The sequence below is a fragment of the Kryptolebias marmoratus genome, linkage group LG22 (genome assembly GCF_001649575.2).
Source record: "Kryptolebias marmoratus isolate JLee-2015 linkage group LG22, ASM164957v2, whole genome shotgun sequence".
Lineage (NCBI taxonomy): Eukaryota > Metazoa > Chordata > Actinopteri > Cyprinodontiformes > Rivulidae > Kryptolebias > Kryptolebias marmoratus.
In genome coordinates, this window is record NC_051451.1 from 13,903,253 (window position 1) to 13,919,068 (window position 15,816).

At 38.8% G+C, this 15,816-nt stretch overlaps 1 protein-coding gene across 5 annotated transcripts in view; it reads right to left on the reverse strand.

Annotated features, from left to right (window-relative positions):
- The window catches only part of slc8a1b (solute carrier family 8 member 1b), a 125,711-nt gene extending 112,151 nt beyond the window's left edge, over window positions 1-13,560 (reverse strand). For 2 of the 5 annotated variants that reach the window (XM_037973423.1, XM_017430379.3), the window contains exons 1-2: window positions 10,851-11,332; window positions 661-1,588 (exon numbers count right to left, since the gene is read on the reverse strand). In XM_037973423.1, coding sequence (XP_037829351.1) covers window positions 661-1,536 — 876 coding nt within the window. In that variant the 5' untranslated portion in view covers window positions 1,537-1,588; window positions 10,851-11,332. Of the gene's footprint in view, window positions 1-660; window positions 1,589-10,850; window positions 11,335-13,373 lie in introns of those variants that run through there. The other 3 variants (XM_017430388.3, XM_037973421.1, XM_037973422.1) reach the window with 3 other exon arrangements.
- Between the last annotated feature and the right edge of the window lie 2,256 nt (window positions 13,561-15,816).

Sequence of the window (15,816 nt, forward strand, 5' to 3'; positions counted from 1 at the left end):
CCTTGATTTTTACTAGTTGTCCATTTAAAAAACATCAGCTTTAAACAAGAGAATCTAAAATAGGGTTTATAAATTTTAATTTAACTTTCATACAGCAGGGATAAAGAAGTTGTTACTCTACTCTAAAAATTATCAATAAAAAGTTACTGGTGATCCGGGTTAACTAAAATAACCCTTCAACTCTTTAACAGAACCATCTTGCTGCATTTGATTTGTTTTTCCTGGTGCAATTTGTAATAAGGCTGGGCCAGTGGTCAATATTTTTGTCTGCTGTGAATATTGAAATATTTTCCACCTAATTTGTCAGTGTAGACATCTTTATATACCATTTGGGCAGACAGGCCATGTTTTTGCCCTTGATTTTAAATCACATGGGTTATGTATTAAACATATAAGAATTGTCGATTTCTGGTCTGTGGCCAGTACGATATGCACCAAGAATCAACCATAGACCTGGTTCATCTTCACATTCCTAGTATGAACAATTATTGATACAGTAAGTTAGCCTAATGTATAAAATAATAGCCCACCTGCAATAAACTGTTTTATCAGCTCAAGTTTTTTTATATACAAATATAGTTGACTGTATTGTTTCTGAAAATTACCAGTGATAATTGTACTAATGGTACTGATATCAAAATGTCATTTTCTTGACTTTACCTTGGAAGGAAGTGGACGATCACCCTCCGTCTCAATGATCATCCCACGCTGCTTGCCAGTGCGGTAACGCTTGTACACATACTTGTAAAACAGCAGGCGGCGGTCAGCCACCCAGGCAAAAACCACGCAGATAGGAAAGAAGAGGAAAGTGAGCAGGCCCTCCCACACCTGCACAACTCCAGGAGAGATCACAGACAGGATCAGGTAGAGCCAAATGTAGGCAAAGATACTCCAGGCAGCCGTGACAAAGAAGACACGAAGGTGCTTGACCTTCCTCGTCTCGCCGTCAGGCACGACGTACACGCAGATACCGATGATGACAAACATGTTGAACGCTGCAGAACCCACAATGGTAGAGGGGCCCAGTGTGCCAGCATTAAACCCATGACCTATAATTTCTATGACAGACAGCAGGATTTCAGGAGCAGAGGAGCCCAGAGCCATGAGGGTGAGATTGGAAACAGTCTCATTCCAGATGCGAACTGTAGTCGTGGTGGTTTCTCCATTGGGTTTCTTGATAGTGATCTCTTTTTCCTGTGATGTTATAACCTCTATTGATGCCATGAAACGGTCTGCGATGATTGACACGCCAAGGAACATGTAAACCAAAGCCACAAAATAAACCGTTGCCCGGGCGACCTTGTCACCAAATGATGGGTTCCGGGGCTCCCAGACAGGTAGCAACACCCCCCTTTCACACTGTTCAGCCTTGCTGCATTCAGTTTTATTTGTGGACACCGCCAAAACTGAGCTCCCCAGGTTTGTCTCAGGAGGAGCACCAGCCAGTGTGGGATGGAGCTTGAGAAGGAGAATCCCAGTAACAACTGCTAACCTCAGAGCAGGCGACAGGACGGCGGTGCAATCCCAGCAGCCCATGTTGACAACACAAGCAGGACTGTGAGATCACAACGACAAAAGGATTTTGAACCTATAAAAGGGAAGGAAAGAGGAGAAAATTTAGTTTGTCATGTATCACATTTTGTTTAACATTATGACAATTAGTTGCAAGACAGTTTCTCACATAAATGTGCAGCAAAATTTAAGAACCGCAACTTATCTGAGAAACATCATGCTGACACCAACAAACTAACAATTTTACAGTTCAACTTAATATCAAGAGTCTTAAAAAAAAAAAATCACACACAAAAAATCAAATAATATCCTTTTAAAGTTGTTTAGTGGGAACAAGATTAAATAATCCAAACAAAGAAACCTCAAATAGTGAGTTTAGCACAAATTACCTTCAAGGGCCAAATTCCAAAAAATATCCATACCCGAATGCTTCTCTGTAAATCACTGATAGTTGTGTAAAATAACCAGCGCTTTCTCAATCTGTTTTCTTTTGATGAAAATGATTAGCTTTATAATTCTCTAGTTTTGTTTTATTTTTTAATCACCCACCATCTAAAAAGGCAAAAGGCAGTGAAAATGTTTTTGCCTGGGCATTTGTTAGCAAAACTCTTATGAAGTACTGGATGGATTTCAATGAAACTTTCAGAGGGCAATCACTGGATGTACATTTCCAACAAATTAAATTTTGGAATCAACTTAATTCAAAATGATCCTCACAGCTAATCAAATTTAGCAAAAAAAAAAAAAAAAAGCCAGTCAGTTTTGCACATATTAATGATAAAATTTTATGTGAATGTAGTCAAGACTCATCCTCAACAGTGCTCAACTACATCAAGTCAGTTTGTGCATAATGTGATTTTCAAGGTTTGACCAAAACGGCTAAAGCTCCATTTCTCAACATAAGATTATCTTAGTATAAAAGTAGTGGCATGAAATCTGACAGGAGATATTTATTTCTTTAAGGAATGATAATCTTTAATTAAAATAATATATATATTTTTTTAACTTTTATTTGGTATTATCACAGAAGTATAAATGAAAAACAATTTAATTTTTACTAAAAATCTGGAAAATTTATATTTGCATCCTCCATAGGACCGTTTTATTATTATTATTATTATTATTATTATTATTATCTCAGGGAAGTTTAATTCAAATTCAGCAGGGTTTTCACTGTAAGAACTTCCAAACAAGCTGAGGTAAAATAGAAACAACATTATAATTAGCTATGAATCAATTGCATTGAGGGAAACATGTCCCCATTTCCCAACACACAATATAAAAGTTATTACATAAGCTAATTGCACATTGTTGGGTCATTTTCCACAGGGGATATAATCCTTCCTTTTATAACCGAGTGGTAATCACAAGTGCGGACTGGTTGGTAATAAGTGTCATCAGAACACTGCTGTTTGGATGAAAGTGTAGAGGAATGTGCAATCAGGTTGACTAATCAATTATACTAACCTGTATGCGGTTTTATTTGAGTCACACAATGCTGGGCAAAATATATATATAAAATTAACAAAATACATTTCATCACTGAGCTAGATTGCACTTGATACTACCATATTGCTGATGCAATTTAATGGTAATATATAAGGAAGCAGATTTATTGAAGACTAGCCAGAGGACCTCAACATAAAAACCAAAAGCTGCACAGAGGCTCACAGGACATCAAAGTCACTGCTTGAACTTTCAAAGCATCAAAAAGTTGAGCAGGAATTTTGTACTCAGATAAAATTTAGAGGACTAGTCAATGTTTCAACATATGACTTCAAAACAGGCCAAACTTACAAAAGAAAGTGACTTCTCCACATAATTTATCCACCCCCTCAAGTAAAGAAAGTAGAGGCAAGTTTAATTATATTTGCACTTCAGTCACACAAAGTGCTAATAGTAAAAGATAAATTGGGGAGAAAAAAGGCCCAAAAACGCTAGTAGGAATATACAATGTCGTAAATTTAAAAAAAAAGCATCACTGAACAATAATTTGAACAATTCCTAAAAATATGAGAAATCTTTCTAGAGTGTACTCAATTTGTTTCATTTACTGGAACAATCTATCCAATTTCAATTATATTTGGTCACAATACCACTATAACTACTTTAAAATTCATCAAAAAAAAAAATGTGCAAGTAAGCAAATGTACGTATAAGAACACAACTGAAAAGGACTGGAAATGCTCAGTAACACAAAATCAAGTTCAAACATGAACTAATATCTGACCAGTCAGTCCAACTCCAAAGAGAGGGGCAGAGAAGCCCTTGTAATTTTGGGTCATTTTGACCCAAAGGACATGAGAGGGTTAGATATAAATACACAAAATTAGACTCTAATAACTGGTTAATCATGATCTTAATTAGAATAACAGCTTTAAAAAACATGGCCAAACATGCTTGCAGCACAGAACGTGGTCTTCAAGACTGTAGACAGAAAGCCAAATGATCTTTTCAGTAACCCTCATGCATATCAGGAGTCGCATAATAAACTTTACAGTGGGGAACTTGAAGCACTGCTGCACACAAGCTGTCATCCTTCCAATAGATCGAATAAGATCCAAAATACTTAAAAAAAAAAAGTCTCCTTAAAACAAGCTTCCTCCACCTTCCTGCCTGCCAACATCCATTTACCAATAATGAACTTTTCACCCTTATGTGCAGACGCAGCACCATTTTCAGAGCATCAATAGTTACATCTGTACTTTCCAACCGCAAAACTCATTTGTAGTTGTAAATCTTGGAGCAGGTAATGTTTTCAATTATGCTTCATTTTCCCCAAGTTTCAGCAGGTTTGGGGGAAAAAAAAAAAAAAAATCTTTTCCCCCACCCCTAAGATTTGGATTGAGTAAACCAAGTGTCATATAGCAAGTGAGCCCATTTTTGATACAAGAGCATTGTCTCAGACATCAAGAAATTCACCTCAATAAAATTAAACATTTACCTAATTCAACCAAACATTTCTCTCCTGGTTAGGAGCCAGGATCTCCTTGCTGTACTGGAACTGCCTTTCTGTGTGGTCAAATAAGGCTTTATGTGGCATTTTCAAATGATAAATTATTCACTGTGCTTTGGGATTTGGTTGTTTTCACTTAGGGGCATCCCTTTTCCCAACCAGGGCTATGGCTGCACAAATTACTCTACACAGATGTTCTCAAAGAAGAATGGTGTTTTCTGTAGCTTCACAAATCCAGAGGAGCTAATGAATGAAGATGGGCATAAAGTCAGTGTAGGCACAAGTTAAACCTGCTAAAGATTCTGTTTGCAGATTATAATTGGCTGTGTGATCATTACGGCATTTTAATGAACACATTTGAATTGTATTATAATATGAAGGAAAGTTGTTAATGTTTAAATTCTGCATCCGTTTGTGTGTTTTTTTTATTTTATGACGAGGGCATCACAGGTATTTATGAAAAAAAAAGTTCAGACATGTGATGGTTCAGACATGTGATGGTGATTCAACAAGAAAAATAAATTCATAAAAAGTCAGGTCTGCTGAGGTTATGCAAACCACTTTAAATGCTACTTTTTATATAATATGCTATGCAACATTATTCAATATGTAAAAATGACAGAGCATACAATGATACTAGGAAAGGTTAATATCCTAATTGTGAATCATTTTCACAATGTTACATGCCAAATATAATGTTAAACTAAACTAATTTTGTATGCCTTTTAAGAACAGTTTTATCAGCCAGCGTCAGATGTTTATATAGCCATTTCCCAACAGTTGCTGAATCTATAAACAACAAACAGCTATAGTTAATCCAGAATAAAAACAATTGTGGAAATAAAAATGTGCAAGAATTATTTGAACTGTGTCCTTTTCTGAGCAACGTGTAGAAAGGAGTATGCCTTCCTGCTTGATAAGCTGTCAGCTGCAAATTCTTTCATTTCCTCTGACACTGCTCTACCACAGGCTAAGGTTTTCACTTTGACGAGAAACCACAATGAAATGCGTCCTACCAGTTGTGGCCAATCTTTGTTTTGAGTAATTTCCGTCACAGCAGCAGACAGGAAGGACACTAGTTGTGAACTGGCTTTTTAACAGTTTGATTAAGCACTGAGTCAATGTCAGTCTGCCTTTGGACAAAAATCTCGATTTAAAAGATAACTTGTCTGTTTTAAAAGTATCCAATATTCAACTGGTAGGAAGGTTTGTCATTTTTAATAATCTTTCTAAAAAGAACCGGACTGTTATGTAGCATTTCATTTTCTTAAAACTATGCAAGTTTGTGATTAATAAAATCTACTTCCTAAGAAAGGTAAGGATGAGATGAACAGTCTTTATCGTTAAATGGAGGATTATTTTGTTTGCGCCGTTTTGATGAGCCTGTGAGCTGGACATTATAAGACAAGCTGTTGGAACAAACGTACTCCTGGACCTAACAAAGTCATACAAATGAAGGTTGAAGAGCCTAAAAGCACAACACTGGCAGTTGCTGAATAATCTGGCTGCTTTCCAGCAGGTAACAATTGCAAATGTTCTGTTTCCTGCCTGTAAGCTCCGTCTCCAAACCTTTCACCACCAAGCAGTAAATGGTTGAAACATGGGTTTCAACATAAAGCACAAGATACTGCTTATCAGCTTGCTGCTCCTCTAAAAAGATTCCTCACCAAACCTGAGTATCAGCTAGACTCTTGGGTCAGTTTCCCCCTTGACTGCATTAAATAAATAAAAATATAAAAAACCCTTATAGAAATGACTGAAACACCATCTTTTGATGACATAAAAAGGAGTCAGACTTTGGATGGCTTAAGATAATCAGCCTTTTCTGTGCACAGCTGGTGTATGATTACAAAATACATCCTGCTGAAATAATCGATCATCTGCTGAAAATGTAGTGCTCTGAAATCCACACCAAATTAAAAGGTGTGCGTTTGCATGACACAAGAGCTGTGCTGTCACTGAGCAGTAGCAGCTAGTCTGGACTTTGTCACTGAAATATTGGGTTTCAAAACATCTCCCATTGGTTTAAGTTTGGTTTTGTTCCAAGAAGAGACAAGTCAAGCTTGAATTTGAAAAGAAAAAAAAAATCTAATCACACCCTGTAACTTGACCAATGAATCATCCCCAGAGGCACTAACAAATCACTGCACAATGCTGAGGTAACTAAAACTGTGTGCTGCAGTTCCTTCTGTCCCAATACTGTCATTACTTCAGACGCTTCTAAAAGCAGCACCCAAAAGGTGGCAAAAACACAGCTGATTGAACCAAACGCTAACAGGAGAGATACAACAGGAATTCATACAACATGAACACTTTCTGCATAAATTACTCATGTTCATGTGAAGCAGTTATGCACAAATGTTTCCATGAGTCTAAGTGATGTGGTGGTAGACTAAAGAAAAGTTAGTGAGGTGTTGCCCATTCTCTGGGGCAGCCCGTCTAAAAATGCTTCTTCTACACAATGAGATGTGATGCGATTATGAAATATTTAAAATGGTGAGAGAAAGCGATACATAGAAATATGGAAAATGAAAAGGAGCCATTGGGCAGACAATGAGAAACACCAAATGAGAGGAATGTTTAAATATATCATTAAGAGTGAATGTGAAAAAGAAAAGGTAATCTAAAGAGCCCTCACCTCTCAAAAAATTCAAATCTTTGTAGTTTTTCAACAGAGTGCAAGCCTCATAATCGAACTGAAACATGAAAACATTATAGCCCCTACAATTGGTTAAATACAAATCCTCCACACTTATCAACAGAGTGACGTGGATCACTTAAAAGCCATGATTTCATTTCATACCTTTTGGGAAAAAGAAAGTAGTGATCAAACTGTCAAACATATTTCCGAAGGCCTCTGCCTTAGTTTTCATTTATCCAGTGTCAATATATGCATGTCTATAAAAAGGTATGTGACACAGTGGATAATGTAGGAAGACAATGTAAACAATGGAAAAAAAGAATCAATAAGAGCAAATGAGTCAAACCTTATTTCCATTACCTACAGTTCTCTAGTCCTTCAAGAAAATGGTCTTCAGCTATGGCTGCTCATTCCTGTTCTGACATTTATTTTATCCACATCTACCAAATCAAAACCATATAAAATCAAGTGCTTTTTGTATTCAACCCTTCCAGTTGATCTGTATTTTTGCTAAAAGAATTTCACTTACGAATACGTCTGCTGTGCTGAGCTAAAAAAAAAAAAAAAATTCCCACAATCTAGGAACCTTAAACTAAAAAGTCCATTAGCTTCAAATGAATTATATTACAGAAATGCAACAAATGTAGAATCCATAATTTAAAAATTTACAAATACTTCAAGACAGGATCAATGTTAAGGCTGAAACAACACTATCAGCAGAAGTTCAAACAGAAAAAACCTGGGTCAGGAACCATCTGAAGGAAGCTCGGTTTACCTATTGACTAAATGAGTTATGGTCTACCAATTGGATCAATGATTTACTGAGGGCACCTTTTTGAAGAAGGAACAGAGGTAGAATGTTGGGGGTATGAGATGGAGAATTCATTCTTCAAGATATTTAGGCTTGAAGTTGAACAGCGACTTTGATTTTGTTTAGCAGTAAAATTAAACCTGAAGAATACATTTCACCTCGCAATTTTCATGACCGCTTGTAAACAACTTTTGGTGCTGGTGCCGTAGGCCAGTCAAATTAGTATGACCGTCATCTGCCATGACAACCTTCAGCCCCCTTTTAGCAGAGATTAAAATCACAAGAACTTTGTTTCTTGTAAATAGTGCTTATCACTTAAAAAGTTGCCAATGGTCAGAATTAGCCCATATTTTCTGTAAATTCGTCATGAGGGCAACCTTTCCGCTGACTGGTAGTCAGATTAAAAGACAAAAAGAAAAAAAAAAATGACATTGACAGATTTAAGTCTTGCTTGGTTTAACCTGGTGGCAGTGGGTGTTTTGTATTGCTGTTGAGAGGTAGTCTAGCATTTCTGCCATCAAATCCGACCCTGCAGCATCGTAACCTGACCAACAAAGGTTGTCGGACTTCCCAGTGGTTGCCTTATTTGTCTACAGTTCTCTTAAGATCACATGACTGGTTTATTTCCCTTTATTTATTAGTTCCATTTGAGGTGCAGCTTACCTTCTGTGGTTCTTTACAATGTGCATTAAATCAATTTTATTTCACCTGCCAGTTTACTAGTTCTGTGTCCGAGATCTAGTAGTGAAAAACAAAGTGGAGTCAGGCCAGTTTAGTCTGGAGGAGTCTTTTGTGTTGTCATCCAATGTGTAACATTTTACTGAACAGCTAGCACGTTGCAACTCACTTTGTCCACAAATAGGGAGGTGAATATAATATCTGTCAGGATAACCTGAATTAAAATTTGATGGTTTGCACTAAGCCAACTAATATGCAATGACTTCAGATAAAAGCTTTGTTTTGGAGTTTGAAAGAAAGTAACACCATTTAGTTTGTTTCCAACTGTGTGTGTGGAGTCCGTCAAGTTTGATGTCACAGCTCACAATACTGAATTTTTGTATCTGTACTCAAAATATACCTAAAATCCAATAAAAATAGATTAGAAAAGTTTAATTTATGTGGTTGCTATGCAGCAAAAAAAAAAAAAAAATTATTTTGAATGAATACGAGCTTCACTCAAACTGTTATTGAAAAAAATTTGTTTACTGAAACCTAGGATCTTCTTTGTAGGAGAGACCAGAACTCTTATTTGGAAACAAGAAATCTGGAACATAGTCCTAAGAATCAAACAAGAGACCTACAAATGCCAACAACAAAATGATGGAGGCAAAACAAAAACTGAGCTACTTATGTCTGGCAGACAAAGTTGTAAGATGTAAAGATATTTTTGCCATTCTAAAATGTGATAAAAATAGAACAACAAAAATCTTCAGTTAGTTTCCTTTTGAGTTTCATTACATTTACTGCATTGCAACTTCCAAGCAGGACAAAGCTTATCCTCCTCTCAGCCATTTGCCACCCCAGCAGTTGTTGCACTGCAGTGGCTATAAGGCTGGAAAAAAGTTCAGCCTGTATGTGTGCATGTGTGTGTGAGAGAGAAAAAAAAGATACTCTTAACTAGGTAAAGAACAGGACACTTTGATACTCACCATAAAAAAATTGAGTAACTGCAGTTTTTAAAGGTTGGGGAGGAAAAAAAAATCAATTATCTGAACCATCTCTTCCTAATGGCTAAAATGAAGCATCACTGCAGCAGATTCTAAAATTCATCACCTACCCTCAGCATCACTGCTGGAGGGTAAATAGCAGTAAAGACCCCTGGCAGCATTTCATTTTTCCCCCCTTGCTCAGTCATGAATAAATATTTCATACTCCATAGTTGATGCGCTACAGTTCCTCTGTGTCATAAAACCTCCAAATGAAGTCAGATGGAAAGGAACTGCTTGAAAAGCCTTGATGGCACCTGCACGCTGCGCCAAGCGCAAAGTGTTTGTAGACATATCAGGGAAATGAAAAGCCACTGTTTGCCTTTAATATTGTGCGTGCCAGGCTCACAGGCACCATGAGGTGATGTGATGCTGCACCTTTTCCCTTGTTTTTTTATTTTTAAACCCATTTCCCCCCCTACCCTCGATCACAGTTTCCAAATAACTCCAAATTTAAGTGAAAATATGACCCATCTCCATTCAAACTCCAGAACATTTCACTCCAGCCTATCCTGCACTGAAGCGCACGGGCACTCCATCCATCAGCTCAAATGAACTGTGCCGTTTGGCGCAAAGGAAGGGAGGCCTGCAGAATTGCGCAAATGAGTGCCTCTCACTGCGCATACATCCTTCAGCGGTTTGTCAGGCACTGCGCATGTTTGTCACCCAACTTTCACACCTATAAAAAAGGGAGGTGAAAGCGTGTAAATCCGAACGTGATCTGAATTCGTAACCAGCACATTTCTATAAATAGGTGAGGCAGGCGGCTGGATTTGAAACATGAGAGAGGGGGAAAAAAAAGAAGGAATGAGTGTGGAAAAGAGGGAAGGAATGAAGGGCGAGGGAAAAAAAAAACTAGAAGCAGCCTTTGGGGTCTTCACCGGCTGCTCTTTTTAATGACAACCATCATTGATTTATAACCCATCTACTCTCTGCGGGTCTGCAAATTACAAAAAGATGAAAAGCGCAGTGTGCGGAACGCGTGGTGGGCGAGGATGAGGTGAGGAGACAACATCTCCACATCCAAACCCATCCGACGCATGGTGCTCGCGAGTCTCTTCTTGGATTTCCTGGAGATTATCCCCACTTGCATCCCTTTCACTCCACCCCCTTCCCCCCTAAAAATAAATAAAATAAAACTTGCATACACCGGACAATGCCGGGAAACAGACGGGGACCCCCCGCACTGTGCAGTATTCTAAAGGAAACTGAAGAATGTCCTACCTTTTTTAACCGTGCGCGTAAGCCTTGATCCGGAGCCGATAGTAAAAAAATCAGCAGTACGGCTCTTGCAAAAAGCAGAATGGGTAACAGGAGGAGGAGGAGGAGGAGGAGGAGTGGTAGTAGAGGTAAGCCTGTCGTGGGGAATGGTAATGGAGACGCAGGGAGCTCTTATACGCTAGCCAAGGCAGCGTACCCAACGACCGAGACGCACAAAGGGAGGGCAGAGTAGTCCGGATTCCCATGCACACACAGTTTGTCTTTGTTTGTTGCCGTTATCTTTCGCTCCTGCCTACTCCTCGTTTCCATGCAGCGCGACCTGAGTGACCTGAATGATCGGCTGACCTGGGCGATGCTTCATCAGCAAACCCGCATTCGCTGAGACGAGGCGCGCAGCGCGGCGGACCTCTTCCTCATTCTTCCCTCCCCGGTTCTCTCCCCCCAGCTTGTTCCGCGCAAGGCAGAAAGAGAGAGCGAGAGTGTGCGCCAGTGGGAGTGTGTGCGTGTACGTGTGTGTGAGAAGGTCTCTCCTTCGCCTGTCCCCCCCACCACACACACACACACACACACTGAGGATCTGTCTCCTCCCCTCTCTCTGCTGAGTGATCGCGCGTCTGCTTCACTTCTCAGTAGATGATGTGCGCCCTTCAGGAACATGTCCCACCATCATACTTGTGCCTATCCGCAGCTATTGTGTTATAAAGCGAATTCCTCCCTTTATTCATTCATGTTATTCAGCCGATGCCCCCCTCCCCCTTTCTTTCTTTACCCTGATCAGCAGTGCCTGCCCAAGAATTAATGAAGCCCCTGAACAGAATTTGATTGGGGCCCCTGCTCTCAGTAAAGACCACCAATTTATCTTATATACTGAAAATGCTTGATTCATTTGTGCATTATAAATCCACATCATCAGGGGAAGCTAGAGTCATGACTTTAAATAAGTTCGGATTTTTAAGAAAATATTTTTGAAGCGTTTATTAATAGCTTCTTATCTGCAGCTGACACAAGTTAGAGCAATTTCAAGAGAATCAGTGAGAGGTCCTGGTGTATTGTGGAAAATTTTAACATTGTGCCACTTTGGATTATTGGTTACTCTAACTGGTGCATTTAACATGGTTTATTTTGGAACACATTGCTGCAGACAGGAACCTGTTGCAACAATCTGATGCAAAAGTGACATGAGGTAAAAACTTACAAGCAACACAATCTCTTGAATTCTATCACAGCCTTATTTCAAAACAAATTTTCTCCTTTCAAATTAGATCTGTTACATATTTTAATAGAAAAAAGTTTAAAACAAATCTGCAATATATTTGGCTCGGGTGAATCTGACGCGTGTTTATTGCTGAATAAGTTTAGATTGCTGAATGCATTTATAGAAACATCAGTGCTGACCTAATAGCTGATTGTGACACTGGCCACATTCCTTTTCAGTCAGCCCAGTGATGACGAATGGTAAAGGAGGAGCTTCCCTTATAAATGGAGGGTAAAGCTATTGCAGACGGGGAAAGTGTCACCTTAAATCGTGGACGGCCTGTCATGGCGCTTTAAGTTTATTATGTCACTGACATAAATCAGCAGTAGAGATGAAAAAAAAAAACTGCTGGTTAACAGAGCCTGTGATTGATCATATTCGGCAGATTTCACTGACTGTATTACATTTGGACAATGGCATCAAACTTGGACGTTCGGTGGTCTTGTTGCTGCATCTGAGCAGGCATTGAGCTGTTATGGCGATTGAAACGGGACTGCTAACTCCACCTACCCAGTGACCTGCTTTGTCAGCCGTGCTGCAAATAGTGCCAGTGGCATATAGATCCTCCCAGCAATTTGCATAAAACACACATAATTGAGATTCAATCACAAGTCCCTCAGGGAATATGGGGAAGCACAGGAATGTTAAGTATGCACACATTTTTTTAAAGACAGTCCAGTTGTGTTCTGGCTGAACCAGTCACATGAACAGGGTCATTTTGTCACAGCCCTAAATATTCAAATCCTCCTCAAAACAATGACTAATAAGAAAAATACTGCTTTTGTGAACTATATTGCCCACCAATCAGTTTTTGTCAGATTAGTGGTCAGTGTAGTTCACAATTTTCACCAAGTCAAGATCATTTGTAAATGCAGAGCAGCTTGTATGAAACATAACCAAGGAACAGTTTGCAGTTCAGACTGCTGAAGTTACTTTAAAATATGCTTGTGAACAACCTTCTCAATTCTGAATCATTTAGCCAAGGGAATTTCTAAAACTGCAGTCAGATTTTAAGGCAAGCCTTTCACTCTTGTATGCCCAATTTATTTGCACCCCAAATAAAGTGGAGATTTATATCATGGAAATCTTCCTATGCTCGATACATGAAGGTTTTACCCCATGATGTTCAAAAGCTATTCTTAAGAAAAGAATAAAATTAACTGAATCTGGGTAGTGAGCACCTAAATAAATCACTCAACTGTTCCAGAATATGTCAGGATTATCTTACTGGTGTCAGGAATAATGACTTGAATACAGACAGAAAGACTCACCTATTCAGGGACTGCCTTCTAAAAGTCAATGAGGAAATAAAGGTAAGAAAAAGCTGTCAAATAAATCCCACAAAAATGAAATTAGCCAGGGAAGTGCAAAAAGAACTGGTTCAGCCAAGTTCTCCAAACTGGCTTCTCTTCACAGGTTAATTGTGAATGAAGAGCAGCTGGACCAACAGGTCTCTGAGTCAGGTGACCAATGAGAGAAGAAAGGGAAATCTTTCTGTGCTCAGATTGTTTCCTTGTTCACTCAGTCATCCACTTTTTAAGTCTTTGCTTTATAGTAGATTCATCACAGAATGAGAGCAAACAACAAATGAAAAAAAACAAACTGAATGCAACTTAGATTTACATACTGCTACATACTTTATTTTTGCACTGATTTTTTTTTAACTCAACTCAAACTTTATTCATAAAGCATATTTAAAACAACACAAGTTGACCAAAGTGTTGAACAGATTAAAAGTACAACTATAGAAGTCCCCAAAACAATAATACTGGGCAAAATAACAAATTCTAAAACTGATTGTAAGAATAAATTTATAAATAAACAACAAAATACGATGCAGTAAAATTACAATGAAGGAGTCTTATATTTTTTAATTATGTTTGTGTCAAAATCAAAATTAGGCAAACCTATTGCTTAGATTGAGAAAAAAAAGTTTAAATTATGTTCCTAAATGTGTTCAGCTCATCAAGAAAAAGAAAAGGTGAAATTTTATTTAGGCACAAAATCAACTTAGTTCACAGTTAATATTACACTCAACACTGAGACCACGCTGCATGATGGCGCATGTCGGCTGATGTTTTGTCCCCTATAATTTGTATAATAGTTACAGTTCAAACTTAATCATTATGAGAAAAACTAACAGTTTTGCTTGGGCTACAGCAAAAGAGAGGATATTGTGGACTGAACAGGTGAAGATCTGCATGTGGTGTTTTTCATTAAGCTAATGCGTCTAATTGCTCTTCTCAATGGCACCTTAGCTCCCTCTGGGGAGGATGCAAGAGTGAGACGAGAGAAATGATACGTCCTGGTTTTGGCTCTAAGATTCTCAAGAGATCCCACCTCTCCACACTGCATGATGGAGGAATGATATCCAGGTCATGGGAGGAGATGATGAATAGCACCTTGAGACGGTTAAATTCCCGAACACACACAAACAGACACACACTAAGAATGAGGAGAGTAAGTCTGAGGTAGGTAAGAAGAGAGACGAGTGAGGGAAGCAGGGAGACATGTTAGCATATTGAAAAGCACCATGAGAGCTGGGTAGAAGGAGACAACGAGGCATCATCATTACAAAGCTCTGCAGGAATGCCAAAAATTGTTGACAGCTGGGGTTACATAGACGAGCCAGGCATCACCGAACAGGAAAGTCAAAACAGTTCATGCAAGGAGAGATGACTGGGCTGACAATTCCAGGCTGGGAAAGAGCTTCATAAATCAGGGTGTCAGCAAGGAACACAGAGTGACTGTAGCTCTTAAGCAAGAAGAAAAGCAGCTGTTCTGGCAGACAACATAATTGCTTTTGACAATCATTGAAAAAAAAAACCCATCAGAATGATGTGAAGCAGGTTGGTCTGAAGGGTTAGATCCTGAGGGTTTTAAGTAGAAACCTTGACAAACATGGACACAGTAGGAAGAAGTCTAAAATAATATAGGGTAAAGATGCAGCTTGAGGCAGGCAAACCTAACATTTCTTCACCAAACAGCTTTTCATACTAGTATTTTCCCACAACCTCTCATTATCACAAACTAACAAGAACAACAACCAAAAAACAACAACCTTGTGTGTCTTTGCTTATAACATGTTGAGCAAACAATGGATTTCCACAACAGTTTTTGTTCAACATGTTGGAATAATGTTGAAATGTTGTTTACTTTAAACCTGCCCACAAACCTTTTCTTGTCCTAACCAATTGAACAGAGTAGTCTATAAGTCTGCACCTAACCATCCATCCATCCATCCATCCATCCATCCATCCATCCATCCATCCATCCATCCATCCATCCATCCATCCATCCACCCTTGTGGTGTCATTGTAGAGTCACAACTCTAACAGGTCCAGATGGGAAATTCAGACTTCTCTCTCAGAGACATTGTCCAGCCCCACCAGGTGTTCCCAAGCCAGAAAGAATATCTAATCCCTCCAGTAAGGTTTGCATCTGCCTTGGGGTTTCCTCCTAGGAGAACCTATCCAGAAAACATCCAGAGGGGGGCATCAGATGCCTAAATGGACCTCAGCTTACGTATTTTGATTCAGAAGAACAGTAGCTCTACTCCTTGCTCCCCCTGGATGACCTAGCTCGTCATCCTGTCTTTATGGTTGAGCTCAACCACTCCACAGAGGAAACTCATTTTATTTGCCTGTATTCGGGATCTTATTCTTTTGGTCATGATCCATATCTCATGACCATAGATGAGGGTAACCAGTAAAA